The 14,197-nt window shown below is 42.9% G+C and overlaps 2 protein-coding genes across 2 annotated transcripts; one reads left to right on the forward strand and one right to left on the reverse strand.

Annotated features, from left to right (window-relative positions):
- Positions 1-519: 519 nt before the first annotated feature.
- Positions 520-3,296, reverse strand: LOC103722788 (U-box domain-containing protein 1-like). The gene has a single exon (XM_008813469.3). The coding sequence runs from the start codon at positions 2,935-2,937 to the stop codon at positions 862-864; it is 2,076 nt and encodes a 691-aa protein (XP_008811691.2). The 5' UTR covers positions 2,938-3,296; the 3' UTR covers positions 520-861.
- Positions 3,297-9,758: 6,462 nt separating this feature from the next.
- LOC103722776 (probable phytol kinase 2, chloroplastic) lies at positions 9,759-13,554 on the forward strand. The gene is made up of 6 exons (XM_008813453.4): positions 9,759-10,123; positions 12,073-12,140; positions 12,214-12,345; positions 12,522-12,637; positions 12,887-13,001; positions 13,097-13,554. The coding sequence occupies exons 1-6, from the start codon at positions 9,836-9,838 to the stop codon at positions 13,272-13,274; spliced, it is 897 nt and encodes a 298-aa protein (XP_008811675.2). The 5' UTR covers positions 9,759-9,835; the 3' UTR covers positions 13,275-13,554.
- The last annotated feature ends 643 nt before the right edge of the window (positions 13,555-14,197 follow it).

The raw sequence follows: 14,197 nt of genomic DNA on the forward strand, positions 1-14,197 counted from the left end.
CTATGCAGCTTTCTCTCTCCGACCCATGGAGTATTTCTAAATAAGTTGCTTCCATTCTTTTTATGTTCTATAGACATGAATTAAAGCTATTTATTTTTTGTTGTCTGGTTACTAGATTAATGGTTTTGTGAGCAATATTTATGCACCAGGTGGTCTTGGTTAAAATAAGTATGTTACTTGATATAACTCTTTCGACTAATAACTGTTTACCATTTGCCATTCTCAAAGAATCCTTAACCATGTCCACATTAATATCCATATTAGCAATATACTCTTCTACCAGAATCCAATCACTCACCCCAAACAACGAGACATCCAAGCAACCTTCTCGCATCACATCAGCCCCACAATTTGGCAAGCTGCTGCAATGCAAGGGAACTCCGAATGCTTGGTTTTTTTTTTTTTTTTTGGTGAAAATGGCTACTCACACTATCCTAGTATGAGCACAAGCAGCTACATCAGCATCTAGCAAACAACATAAAGCCAAAGGAAAAAAAGACTGCTGCATCCAGAGAAGGTCTCCAGAGTAGCGCGCAACGAAGGAGGCAACCCAGTCAGCCGCCTGGTTCGCCTCCTGCAGGACATGCCTCTGAAGAACCCAGCACTTTCTTAGCATCCGAATGTCGCCCAAAAGCGAATGTTTAGTTACAGGTAAACAGAAGTATAACCACATGCACACAATATCTATTTACAAATCCTCTTACAGATCGACTTATATAGCAATTCCAAGAAGAATTTGAGTTCCGATCTTCCTCCGGAGGAGGTCACGAGGAGCTTCCATGTACTGCAGGGGCCGCTGTCCATGGCTCTCAGGTTCATCAGCTCACAGGATTTGAGAGGATCCGAAGCTTGGAAGAATCATCATGCAATAGGATTGTGAGACAGCGAGCAGCATCTGTTGAGCAACCTGAGGAGGGCCTGAGCCTTCCTCCTGGCCTTGGGAGATCCAGTGGCAACCAAGCTTTGGAGAGAAGGAACACTCCGAGGATTCATCAACAAACGCTTGCCCATCTCCTCCCCTCCATCTCTGCACAGCCCCAGCAGCACCGATATAGAGTTCTCCTTTCCCTTTGGAGACCCAAACCTTAGGAGGTCCACAAGTATCGGCACGACCAACCTGCTGTCCCCAATCTCCTTCATCCCCTCATCGCACCCACAAAGAAGGGCCAGCAGCGCGAGCACATCATCGGTCACCCCGGCATTGCCGTCCGTCAGCAAGTCCACAAGCAGCGGCACCGCACCGGCGGCCACCACTCCAGCCTTGTTTGCGCTGTACACTGCAAGGTTGTAGAGCGCGGTGGCCGCGTCCCGCTTCCCTGGTGCTGTCCCTTCCCTGAGGAGCCCGACCAGCCCAGCGATCGCCCCGGAACGTGCTCCGATCGCAACCTTGCACTCATCCACCATCGAAAGGCTAAATATGGTCGCCGCTGCGTTCTTCCGTGCCTCCATGGCAACTCCTGTCCGGAGGACGGTGATGATAGCGTCGATAGCCCCGGCTGCCATTATGAGGATCTTGTTGCTGTCGAGGATGGAGAGGTTGAACAAGGCAGTGATCGCATCCTCCTGGGTCCGGGGATCTCGAGAGCCGAGCATGGTGACCAAGAATGGAATTGCACCGGCCTCGGCGATGATCCGGCGGTTGTCCATGCCAGTCTTGGCCAGCAACCGTATCTCATAAGCCGCCTGCCGTTGAATATCCGGCGAGCCGGTTGCCAGTTTCCCGACCAAGAACTCTGCAGTCATCCTGACGGCCTCCGACGCCGCTCTCGCGGCTGAGATGTGATCCATGGCTTGCGAGTATCTGCTGTCATTACCGTTACCATCCTCTCGATCCCAAAACGAAGAAGGGACGTTGTTCTCCCTGCACCATTGATCTATTAAGCTCTTGAGTGCGTAATTTGGTATCAGGGCCATGTGAACTAGCTTCTTGCCACTCTTTGGGCAGGTATGGTGGCCGGAGTTGAGCCACCGAGCTATCGAGCTCCGGTCATAGGTGTGGCCTGATGAAACGATCACCGGGTCTCGCATCAAGTCAAGGGTGATCGGGCACCGGAACTCATCGGGAAAGTCAAATGAGACAGCTGATGACGCCGACCAAGTCGACGACCGGCTAAGGTCTTTCGGGTTGGGCATAGGTTGTTGCTCAGGTTCCTGCTTGACTAATTCACTGCCGTTACGAGAGATTACTGAATTGGAGTACGAGACGAGAGCGATGAGATTGTTAATATTCGAGATGGCGACGAGGCCACCTGTGCCCGCCTGCTTAGGGATCTCGGCCTCCAGCTTCGATATCTCTTCTTGGTAGTCCGACACACTCCGCAACCCAACTCTTTTCATGATCTCCTCTACCTTCTTGCAATCCAGAAACCTTCTACCGGTGCTCTTGCTATGATCGCCGCAGTCTCCGGTGTCTTTGGCCATCACTTGGAAGAGCTCTTCCCTCAGCCTTAGTTCTCGGGGATCGACGAACAAGTCAGCCCGCCGGGCCTGCTTGTGGAGGAGCTTGACCTGCTCGCGGATATCCGTGGTGAGGTCGAGAAGGCTTAACGGGAGGATGTCCAGAGCCCGGCCTATCTCCTTGGCGCATGAATGGAACTGTTGGGAAAAGAGCTCGGTTTGGATGAGACTCCAGAGCATGCTGCCGGAGGTGAAGTCGTCGATAAGGGACTTGGTCCTACGGATGACGGAGAAGAGCTCGGTGAGGCAGAGGATGGAGGAGGGAGGGAGGGGAGCGTTCGAGTCTCGGATGTCCTCGAAGAACGACAGGATGAGTCTGATCCTCCGAACGGTGGACGAGAGGTTGCGGGATTGAAGGAAGGGAAGGGGCTCCATCGACGCCACCTCGGCGGAGACATGGACAAGGGATTCGATGAGGGCGGCCGAGGGGAGGAAGCCGGAGAACGCCGCCGGCCCCGGAGGTGGTGGGGGATGATCCATGGAGTCCACAAACTGTGGGGCTTTGCCTTCATCGAGGAAACCTCTAGTTCTAAAGTCTTTAGATTTGGCGTTGCAGGGTTGGGGGTTGGAATTTGGATTAAAGAAATTGAAAAGATAAAGAAGACTCTGTCCGTTTGCGTTTGCATGGTAGCTGCCGCTAGGGGAGAGGAGGGTGGCAAGTTAATGGGAAGGTGCCACGTGGAGCGATGGCCGGGAACGGGGGTTTGGTTATTACTTGGCGCCGGTTTCCGTTTAGGTGGTGCTCTCAGCGGCGATCGTTGAGCTGCTTGGGATGAGTCCAAAAGTACGGTTACAAATGGCAGCGCCTTTGAACTCGTAGCCCTTCAGCAGCCATTCCGGCGTGTCCCGCGGAGCACGCCGTCTTGTGTCGCATTCTGGAAGGTACGTAATACCTGTCCCAAAAAAAAAAAAAAAACCATTGTGGAAGCTAATAAAATTTCGTAATATTATGCTCATCTACACCTTCAACTATCATAGTTGCATTAGTATTTAATATATGTGATGGGTAGAAAAAAGAAAAACTTAAATCCACGCCATGGATTTGATAGCAAATAAATAGTACCTTGTCAACTTTCATTTATTATTTAATTTTTGCTGGTTTTTGCATTATTTTATATGCACAGTGCCCTCGGATCAAGTTAAGTAAACACAGATCCATGCTTATTGGGTTTCAAATTTTTATTTTATACTTGGTCTAGGATTGGATTTGATTGGAATTTGGATAACAAAATATGCATTAGGTTCGGGTTTCGTGGAGATCAAGTTTGGTATCCATTGAAAACCAAACATTATAATTTGAAGAGTTGATCAAGCAAAATAATTCATGCATGATTTGAGAAGTGCATAAACAAAGCATTCAATATATGTTACAAACATTAAATCATGAACAACAAAGACTTGATATAATAATGATTGGCTAAAACTTGAAAAGATATACTCAAAGTGTAAGTATCCAAACATGTTTTTACAAGTTATCATTTTGTACTCAATATCTCTCTGAGAGCGATTCCATATATTGAAGTTTAAAAATTAAAATAATATATAAATAAAACTTATATGATATGCATACGTATGCAAGTATGGATGTGCATCCTTTTATACAATAAATCAGGTAATTCTACCATTTTGGTCCAGTTTATGAGTCCAAAGTTTTGATGGGTCTGACTTTGGACCTATATCTAACTCATTTGTCATCGATTCGGATTAGGGTTCAATAAGATTCAAGTCTGTATCAAGTTTACAGGTTTCAGCGACAGCCTTATTTATGCCTAACTATGCATAATTATATGTTATACACAGTTGTGCTCATCTAATACTTTGTTTGTATGTGAGGAGACATAAATGACCATCCAAGCAAGGGATTCCGAGTTAAAGATTCCAGTTAACATGCTTTAATCATTAGATGACAAGCAAAGCAAGGAGCAAAAAATGATTTTTACATGGATATCTGCAATCTGAGTAAATATAATTTAATAAGTTGATAAATAAATATTTAAAAGTTAAATTCAAGTTAGAATCAAATTGCATCATGTTATCCAATCTTTGGACCCCACTCAATCTGAAAGAGATCCAACTTAAGTTAGATTAAATTCAGGTCCCGCCAAAATCAGATATAAATTCGCCCAATAAATTAAAGATACATATTCCATTAGGTTAGATCGAGATCACTACGGACCAAGTTACACCTTCAAAAGGAAAGCATTTCACGTCTGATGCCAATATTTGGTGCATAATTGGGTAGTCCACGAGCAAGGTTTTCTTGTAAATGGGCGAAAGAACAAGGGAAAAGATGCTACATGAGTTAGTGATGACTATAAAGGAACTTCATTTACCTTATAATTTACATTATACAGTCATAACATCATAATTAAAACCATTACAATTATGCTTCCTACATTTTATTTCTGCTCAATTAATCAATACAAAAGATAGTGTCAATCATGAAGGCATGGTTTCAAAAACTACCGAAACATGACACTACGATCAGTATCATACCATTTCAGCATTAAACCAGCAGTCCTATGGATGCCAAAATAGCTCTACTTTATTGTTCGGCCTGTACCAGTCTATGACTACCGATATTGGTGTATATCGACGGCACCGTACTAATTCTCTTAGTCGAAACTGATCAATTTTTTGAAATACGGTAATTTTATCTTTTAGTATCGGTACCGTATTGATACATACTGAATATTTAAAATCTTCCGTAAAGGTCTAAAGACCCCAAGAGAGGTAGAATTGTATCTGGTTTTGAACCCGAAGGAGAATATTCTGGATAGAGTAAGGCCACGGTATGGGCGATGTTGAATCGCTGCAGTGGCATCGGCCGAGTCTGCTGGATTTGCCTGGTTTGCCGCACGCGATGCTGCATCAGCAACTCTTGCTGCAGATTGTATCTCTTTCCCCACTGCTTTACTTCTTGCTTCCTCGTCTTCAATTGAGCTAAAAATATAAAACAAAGTTGTTATAGAGCCAATTTAGAGTGCTTGCAAGGCTTCTTACTAGATTCATTACATTTACAATCTTTGGTAGAGGAGTCCGGCTACTTTTCTCCTAAGTTCATCATTCTCCCTCCGCTGTCGTGTCATCTGATCAGAATAGTGGGAGATCATGCCAGGAAGTGCATGCCCTTGTTTTCTTCTGCACCTAGAAACAAAAATTCTTGGTTATTTTACAATCAGTTGGGGGAAAAAATAGACCACCCCACACGTACAATTAAAGCACCCAAATCTGACAACAAGCCTAAGCTCATCATCCAGGCCGAGCTCATCCAGGCTGCCGAGCTCAGAAGACTAAGGCCAGAAGGTCGAGCACAGAAGCTGCCGAGCTCATCATGCAGGCCGAGCTCAGAAGACTGAGTCGAGCTCATCATCCATGCTGCCGAGCTCAGAAGGCTGAGCCGAGCTCAGAAGACCGAGCTCAGAAGGCCGAGCCGAGCTCATGCAAGCCGAGCTCAGAAGGCTGCCGAGCTCATCCATGCTGCTGAGCACAGAAGGCCGAGACCAGAAGGCTGCCGAGCTCCGAAGACTAAGGCCAGAAGGCCGAGCACAGAAGGCTGCCGAGCTCATCCAGGCCGCCGAGCACAGAAGACTGCCAAGCTCATGCAGGCCGCCGAGCTCAGAAGGCTAAGGCCAGAAGGCCGAGCACATCCAGGCCGCCGAGCACAGAAGGCTGCCGAGCTCATCCAGGCTGCCGAGCTCAGAAGACTAAGGCCAGAAGGCCGAGCACAGAAGCTGCCGAGCTCAGAAGACTTAAGGCTAGAAGGTCGAGCACAGAAGCTGCCGAGCTCATTCAGGCCGAGCTCATCCAGGCTGCCGAGCTCAGAAGGCTAAGGCCCAGAAGGCCGAGCACAGAAGCTGCCGAGCTCATCCAGAAGGCCGCCGAGCACAGAAGGCTAATCATAGAAGGCCGAGCTGACCTCAAAAGGCCGACCTCATCCACATGCTGCGGCCATGCCCTGCAGTAGCCTTACCGCACCATGCTTTGCTTGCCGGCCACGCCATGGCATATCAATCAGGGACCATACCCTGCTACGACTGTCAACGCCTCACCATTCCCAAGAATGTACTGCACTGCGCGCCACAAGCAAGCTCTGGCTACGCGCCATCTCCTCCCATGATGGAAACGGGCCATCCACGGCAACTCAATTACTTCACACGCCCACGTCCAACGTGACGGTAACCCATTAATTCGCCCAGTCACATCACAGGTAACCCTACCACTCTTTCTATAGAAAAGATGGCTTCTTCCTCCCAAGAAAAGATTTTGGACTGGAAAATACGGTCCATCTCCTTCTCCAAAATTAAGCCCCCCTCTGACTTAAGCATCGGAGGGCCGGCGCCGGAAATCCCGGCCACCGGCTTTTTGCAGGCCCCCCACGGAGGATGCCGCTCGCCAACGGATCGCCGCCCGCCAATGTTCGCCGGAGCTCCTTCCTCCTCAGCCGACGGCCGCCCCCGGGTCCAATTTCCAGCAACACAATCCATGCAAGATATTGAGTTAAACATGTTCCAGTCTCTTCACCCAGGCAAATTATTGAGCACATTATCTATTTTAATGAGCATTTGGAAAGACAACGGTAACAATGTGCTCAATGCACCCATAAGTTAATGGTATCATTATAATCTTCCCAAGCTTAATAAATGGTAATTATAGTGACCTAAACAAGAATGTACAAGATTTCGTGAGAACTATATATATCTAGGAGACATGGCAAAAAAGAAATCAATATATATATATATTCTCTACCACCAGATCTATGCTGAATTAAAACTTCGTAATTAATACAGCTTTACATGTCTAGCTCTACATGAATGCTCTCATCATCTGGCGTCTGTACGCGTCCTCGACGTCCAGAATCTTCACCTCCCCCCACTTTAGCTTCGAGCACTTGCCAGTGATCCTGTTGTTGTGCAGCCTACGTACGAAAACAAATTTCCATGGATCTCCAATCTCAAGCTAATCCTTTAGAACAAAAGAAGAAGAAAAGATTAATGGTAAACGATCAAGGAAATTAAGGAAAAGTGTTCTTGCTTAAGCCCACCTTCTGAGTCTCATGGGGTCAAGAGGGGATCGATGCAGTTCCTTTGACGAACCACCATGCATCCTGGTTCTCCATCTCCCCGTTACTTTCGTCCGGCGGCTGCTGCCCCAAACCCTTTCCCCTTCGCGTTGCTCCACTGATGGCTTGTTTCTGTAATAAAGAATTAATCTCACCCAAAATGGCTAGCCAAAAGATATTCTTGATTCCTTAGTCTTACATAAATATCCAAAATCTCCTGCACGTTCCGCACGGATCTTCACAGTTCCTTCACCAAGCCGCAGCTGCTTCTTTTCCAGCACCCCTATTTGGTGCAACCGCTGCCTTCTTCTTCGCTCCGAGGACTCATGGACAAGGTCCTCCTGGTGAAGCATGCAGCCTCTCCAAGATAACGGCTCTCCATGAGCTGCAGCTTCCTGCTCACCCTCTCCAACAGAGCTGCCTTGGACGCCCCGTTGCTGAGGCTTAAGCTCGGGCCGTTCTCGAGTTGCTCCGCCGGACCGAGCATGCCCTTCCACTTGTCCCTTAAGCCATGGGGGTTGGAGAAGGATAGCTAAAGATCACCAACTAATAAAATCGGGTAGGTACGTAACAAGGGAAACAAAGTGGGCTGTAAGGAAACAGAAGGTGGACAAGATAAAACAAAGAGCTTTATATGCCCCAAGATTGATGCTCCCATGCATGCATTTTGTTGCCCACGTTCTTCCTGTTCGTCGAGAAACTGATTCAAGATGGTGACACATTGCGCAGTTTGGATCCCGACTCATTTTGTTTGCAAAATAGCTCTTCACTTTTGCATAAAATTCCAGTCTCCTAAAATTCCTTTTATTATAAGCTAAAATGCTTGCTGTCAAAATTCTAAAATCGTGAAACTCTTATTGTTACACTCCCCCCGAACTACTACCCCTCACACACTTTTAACCCTCTTGAAGCATCAAGATTATTCACTCCTCTAATGGTTTTTTGAAGCCTCTGGAGTCTGAGCTTCTTCATATATAAAGTACTTTACCTAGCATAGCGTAAGGACTATGATGATATTATCTATACATGGACCCAGTATAACATATTTAGCTCCTGCAGAGTAGGTTTAGTGTACAACATTTAATCTCAATAGAGTAGGTCCAGTATTTTCCCTTGCAGAATAGGTCCAGTGTGATCAAGTTCCAAAATGTCCAAAATAGAGTTAATCATGGATCGAACCTTAGACCTAAACTATATTCATTTTTAGTTAGGTTTTAGGTCGGCCCTATTTAAACTTTGACATTTTCTATGCCCAAGCCCGACCCATAATAAACTCTAGACCAAAGCAACAATGTATAGCCCACATTGGCAAGAATCCATTAAGTAACTAGTTGAGAGTCCAAAGCACGTACGTAAAATCTAATTATTTTATTGATATCATTTTATTTCCAAATTATACAGATGGCTTAGCAATCAACAAAATCCTCCATTATGCTTACATTATTTTAATTAACAATATCTGTATAGAAAGTCTACTATTTATTATTTTCTCATAAAATGTCATAATGAAAGCAATTTTACTCTATTGATGATATATTGTAAGTGATAGCAAATATCTTTCATAAAAAAATAATTTTACGAGAATAATATTCAAAAAATTTTACTAGTAATTTTCATAAAAATAAAATACTATGATGCCCTTAAAAAATGAAATATAATAGGATGCTTGCATCAAAAGATTATGTAATTAGTTTCATTTAAGTTGTTTTCTTTGAGAATATCCATTAATGTCTTATGATGAAGTATCTGGCCAATTTTTTTCTATCAATTTGACTTTTCTTATTGGCATGCATCTGCACATGCCAATTTACTAGTTATCTTAAAGTGTATTTCCTTAAAAAGAAAATAATTTTTCAATTTAGTACTTGCCATGTTCAATTAATTCTCTGATGTCCTTGTTGGTTGAAACAGATGCAGTCCAACCACCTCAATAAAAATGCATGCATCTTTCCTCCTATAGTATGTTTTTTTTTTTTTTTTTTTTGGTACAACGAAGTCTTATATAGTGTGAATGAGGTCGATCGGATCAGAAAATAATAATAATAGAAAAAAGCATTCAATAGCATACTTCAAATCTAAAGGCTTTTTAGTTTCTGACTACCCACCTTGTAGCTGCCGACTTCATATATGGTTATCCGTATCTAAGTGATTTACACGTTGGATTAGACACCTGTCGCACATCTAAGCCCATTGAAAGTACCCTTTTCCAGGGTACAAAGCATCGGTGCTGCTTCAGGATGACACCGGCAGGGGAGAGATCCCAGCGCTTAGAAGTCACCGTGATATATAACGGGAAGAAAAACGTCGGCGGCGAAAATGGTCGCGGAGGTCGTCTTCCACTCCATCCTTCCCCCCGTCCAATCGGCGGTTTTCTTGGTCCGCCCCTCCGCCGCCGCCTTCGGTCGCTCTTCTCCTCTTCTACTGTGCCTCCGTCTCCGCCCCGCCCGCCGCCGCGCTCCCGCCGGAGCTCTCCGCAGCCTGGCGTCGATGTCCCCGGAGAGCCCGCTGTTCCGCGACGTGTGTGCGTCGGCGGTGACGGCAGGGGTCGCCCTGGGGCTCCTCCGCTTCTGGGAGGAGTTGGCCAAGCGAGGAGTTTTCGAGCAGGTCTTCCCCCTTCCTCTCTCTCTCTCTCTCTCTCTCTCTCTCTCTCTCTCTCTCTCTCTTCTTGGATGCGATTTTAGTTGGCTATTTAGTTCATAGAAACTTGTTTAAGCTAGGGATTTGGATAAATTTCTAGGCTTTTACATTCTCCTAGAATTTGGGGAGTTGGCGTGGTTTGCGTATTTGGCTGATAGAGTTGAAGCGGAATAGTGTTTGATCGGTATTCCCTATTTTGATTGTAATGATAAAAAATGTAAAAGTAAGTATTGGTGTTAATAGAGCATATTGCACTGCTTTATTCCCTGATCTTAAATCAAGGAGCTTGTTTTACATTGTGTTGCGAGTATTTTTTTTTTGTTCAAAGGGACCCTAGGGTTTATTTTGTATATATCTAAGCGGAAAACTAAAACAAATAAGAGATTCGGTTTAGATTGAGTCCACAAGAATGCGACACCCAGTTCACTCTCAAATGACAATTTCAAACCACTATGTACCTATCTTGGGTGTATAGACAAGGCAGACTGGAACTTTGAACCAGCAAACTCGGATCAACCAAAAAAAGTATGAAGATTTTTTTGTGAGAGATGTGGATCTGTGTTGTACAAATTATAAGTCACCGAACTTTATTACAGCAAGTGAAGAACAAAGAAAATTGTATATGATTCTTGTAAGAAAAATCCCTCAAGTATAGGGAAAGGAGGGTTGTTCCTAACCAGATATAGTATCTTTCGGGTCCCAAAACATTTTATTCAAAAGTAGCCAATATTGAAAGCAGAACAAGAAATGTTGAAGTTGGCATGCCAAGAAACAGTTCAGTTTAGGAGAAATGTGATTGAAGAGTCCTCAGTCGACAGCCACTATGTCCACAACTATGAAAACTTTGCAACATGAAATAATAAAAGAATTTCCATACTCGTTACTTGAAAATTTTGATTCAAATATAGTATGTTCAAAGGAATACTCAAAAGTTTCGACTTAATTAATATGGTTGCAGATATGAAGTCCTGGAATTGGGTGATGCTTAGGTTTTCTATGGATTGTTTGGGATATGTTCTTCTCTACACCCTCCTATATTATAATTTTTGTTTATATTATAAATCATAAACTAAGATTAAATAGATATTATACAAAGAACTTCACTTTTTTTTTTTCCTGAGAAATGCCTAAATGGCACCGGATCATGTGGAAAGCTTGGCACCAAACCACAAGTTTTCTTAAAAGAAAGGAAGTTTACCATCAATCTAATTTCAATAGAACATATAAGCTGCACTTTTATAGGATCAGAGTAACATTAGCGTAAAAGTTTTTGGGACTGTTATCTAACGTTCGCCAATTCTTTAAGATTAAACCAACTGTGGCTAGACATTTATCGTTAAGAAATTTGACAAAATTGTCCCTCATCCATCACTGTACAGATTTTGTATGCCTATAATGTTGAGGCAGTGCTAAACCAATAAAAAGTAGAACAGGACTTGTGATAAACATGTAGTGCAACACAAAAACTAATTGCATAATCATCAAAATACCCTCGATGTATTGTGTAAATGCTGTCACCTAAGATAACAGTGAAATCTAAATGTAGGGCGCACATTCTACTTGGGTATATATATTGTAGTCTCTTTAAACATTATAATTGCATTACTGCAATTCTGAACCATCCTTTGTTATTCGAACTATGTTACTCATGCTTGCCCTAAGATACATATTCTATTGTCTTCTGTTGTATAGAACCTAGCCAGAAGAATCTATAAATAAGCAGAGATGCTCTTTTCTCCATTGAGAAGTGTCAAATGGTCATCCTAATATCTAAACTAAATAGAAAAAAATCAATTCAAATGCAGATGCATTAAAAAAGGAAGTACATGTGTGGATAAATAATTCCTTATTTTGATGCATATGAAATATTTATCTATTGACTTCTCGAGGGATAATGTTCTTTTTTCTCTCTCTAGAAATTGAATCGAAAGCTTGTACATATAAGCATTGGTCTGGCGTTCATGCTCTTTTGGCCTTTGTTCAGGTAAGTATACTTTTTAAGCATTTTTTATGTATATACATTGTGTTTCCTATAACTTGGTCCCTGCTTATTCCAGTTCGGGAAGCCAGGCGCCATATCTTGCAGCTTTAGCACCGGGGATCAATGCTATAAGGATGCTGCTCATGGGACTTGGAATTTGGAGAAATGATGCTATGGTCAAGTCAATAAGCAGAAATGGAGACTACAGGTTACAGTTTTTATAGGCATATTTTTCCATGCTACAATGAATCTGTGGCTCACTCTAATTATGAACTTATCCAAAGGTCTTTGCCTGCTTCATTGTGTATTAGTTGATGATCATCTTCTTCTAACTAGGACACTTCTACATTTCATATTCATAACCTCTTATTTTTGTTACCGTAGGGAGCTTTTGAAGGGGCCATTATACTATGCTTGCACTATAACTCTGGCTACCTCTGTATTTTGGCGAACGTCTCCTATTGGGATAGCTGCAATCTGCAACCTGTGTGCTGGAGATGGTACTCATACTGCTATTCATTTTTAAGCGCCGTTTGTGTTGTTGGCTATAATGCTTTGACAGATTAGTATTTGAGTATGTTGACTGCGTAGTCTGACTGAATTAGAATGGGATTAGAAACTTGGAAATTCTGGATTGCATGGTTTGCGGAAGAAATAGATTTTATTGTTTCTCTGGGATCTAAGAAAGCTCTTTGAAAGCTCCAAGGCAGCTACATAGACAGCATTTGTAATTATGTATTTGCTGACAGGTGTGGCTGACATAGTAGGAAGGCGATTTGGGCGCCATAAGCTTCCTTACAACCCTAACAAGTCCTTTGCCGGTAGCCTTGCAATGGTATTTGCAGGTTTCATAGCATCCGTTGGGTAAGCGTAGGTTAAATGTTTCATTTATTTCTATGCAATTCATTGTAGACTGAAAGCCTAAAGATCTTTCATACGTTTATAATGATGCTATCCAGGTACATGCATTACTACCACTCATTTGGATTTGTCAACGAAAGCTGGGACATGGCCCTACGCTTCTTTTTCGTGTCTCTAGCTGCAGCATTTGTGGAGTCGCTTCCCATCAGTTCCGAGCTGGATGACAATTTGACAGTTCCCTTTACTTCCCTATTGTTTTCTGGCCTTGTTTTTTAGTTCTGCATGAGAACCTTGGATCTAATGTTGTATACTACACAAAAATAATGTGCCTACATGGATGTAGTATGGTGCATGGAGATTGTTTGAGAAATCGCAGGTGTTGGCGATTCTTCTCTAATGGCAGCTTCTGAGCAGCAATTCAGTCGATGCTTATCAAAATCAATAGACTAAAAACAGTCATCTTGTTTTAATGTGAAAATTGATCTGTGAGATTTTATAAATGTAACACCATTGCACCAAACATTGAAAGGTCTGGAAGGAACAACAAATTATGTTACATTACCACGTTCAACTCAAATAACTGCATGTCAAGTTTCAACAGCTGCAGCAAATGCTCCGGTATTTTATCCAAGCTTATCAAATTCATATCTGCTTATTAATAATTGAGAAATCTTGCAGACAATATGTTCTTTAGGCTACTATCCACGCTTTGGGAGATTTGGTTAGATGATTCTTTTCAATTAAGTTCTCTTTATGTTCATCACTTATTACCCTGGGTAGAACATTAGTTCGTTGTTACATAAAACTTTATTAAATGGAAACTAATTGCATGTGTAAATGTGGAAAAGAAAATTTTCTTTTTGCATTTAAGTTCAAATCTCCTAATTTAACTAATCTATCTCTATTCTTATCCATCTAAACGAAGCCCTCCATGTTTCTGTCTCATAAAACCACTCGACCTTCTAACAATTCTTAGGCTATCCTTCTTTCTCCTAAAATTATTCGCGCCCAAACCTCCCCTCTTTAAATTATTCGCGCCCAAACCTCCCCTCTTTAAATGACCCCAATAACCACCATTTCTAGTTAGTGTCGGTCTTCTTTTTTCCTTTCCTTAATGCAATCCTTCGGCAATATTTCTTTATTTTGCTAATTTGTTTCTTCTTTTTATTTTTATAAATTATTATAAAATATCTGTATTT

The sequence above is a fragment of the Phoenix dactylifera genome, chromosome 12 (genome assembly GCF_009389715.1).
Source record: "Phoenix dactylifera cultivar Barhee BC4 chromosome 12, palm_55x_up_171113_PBpolish2nd_filt_p, whole genome shotgun sequence".
Taxonomy (NCBI): domain Eukaryota; kingdom Viridiplantae; phylum Streptophyta; class Magnoliopsida; order Arecales; family Arecaceae; genus Phoenix; species Phoenix dactylifera.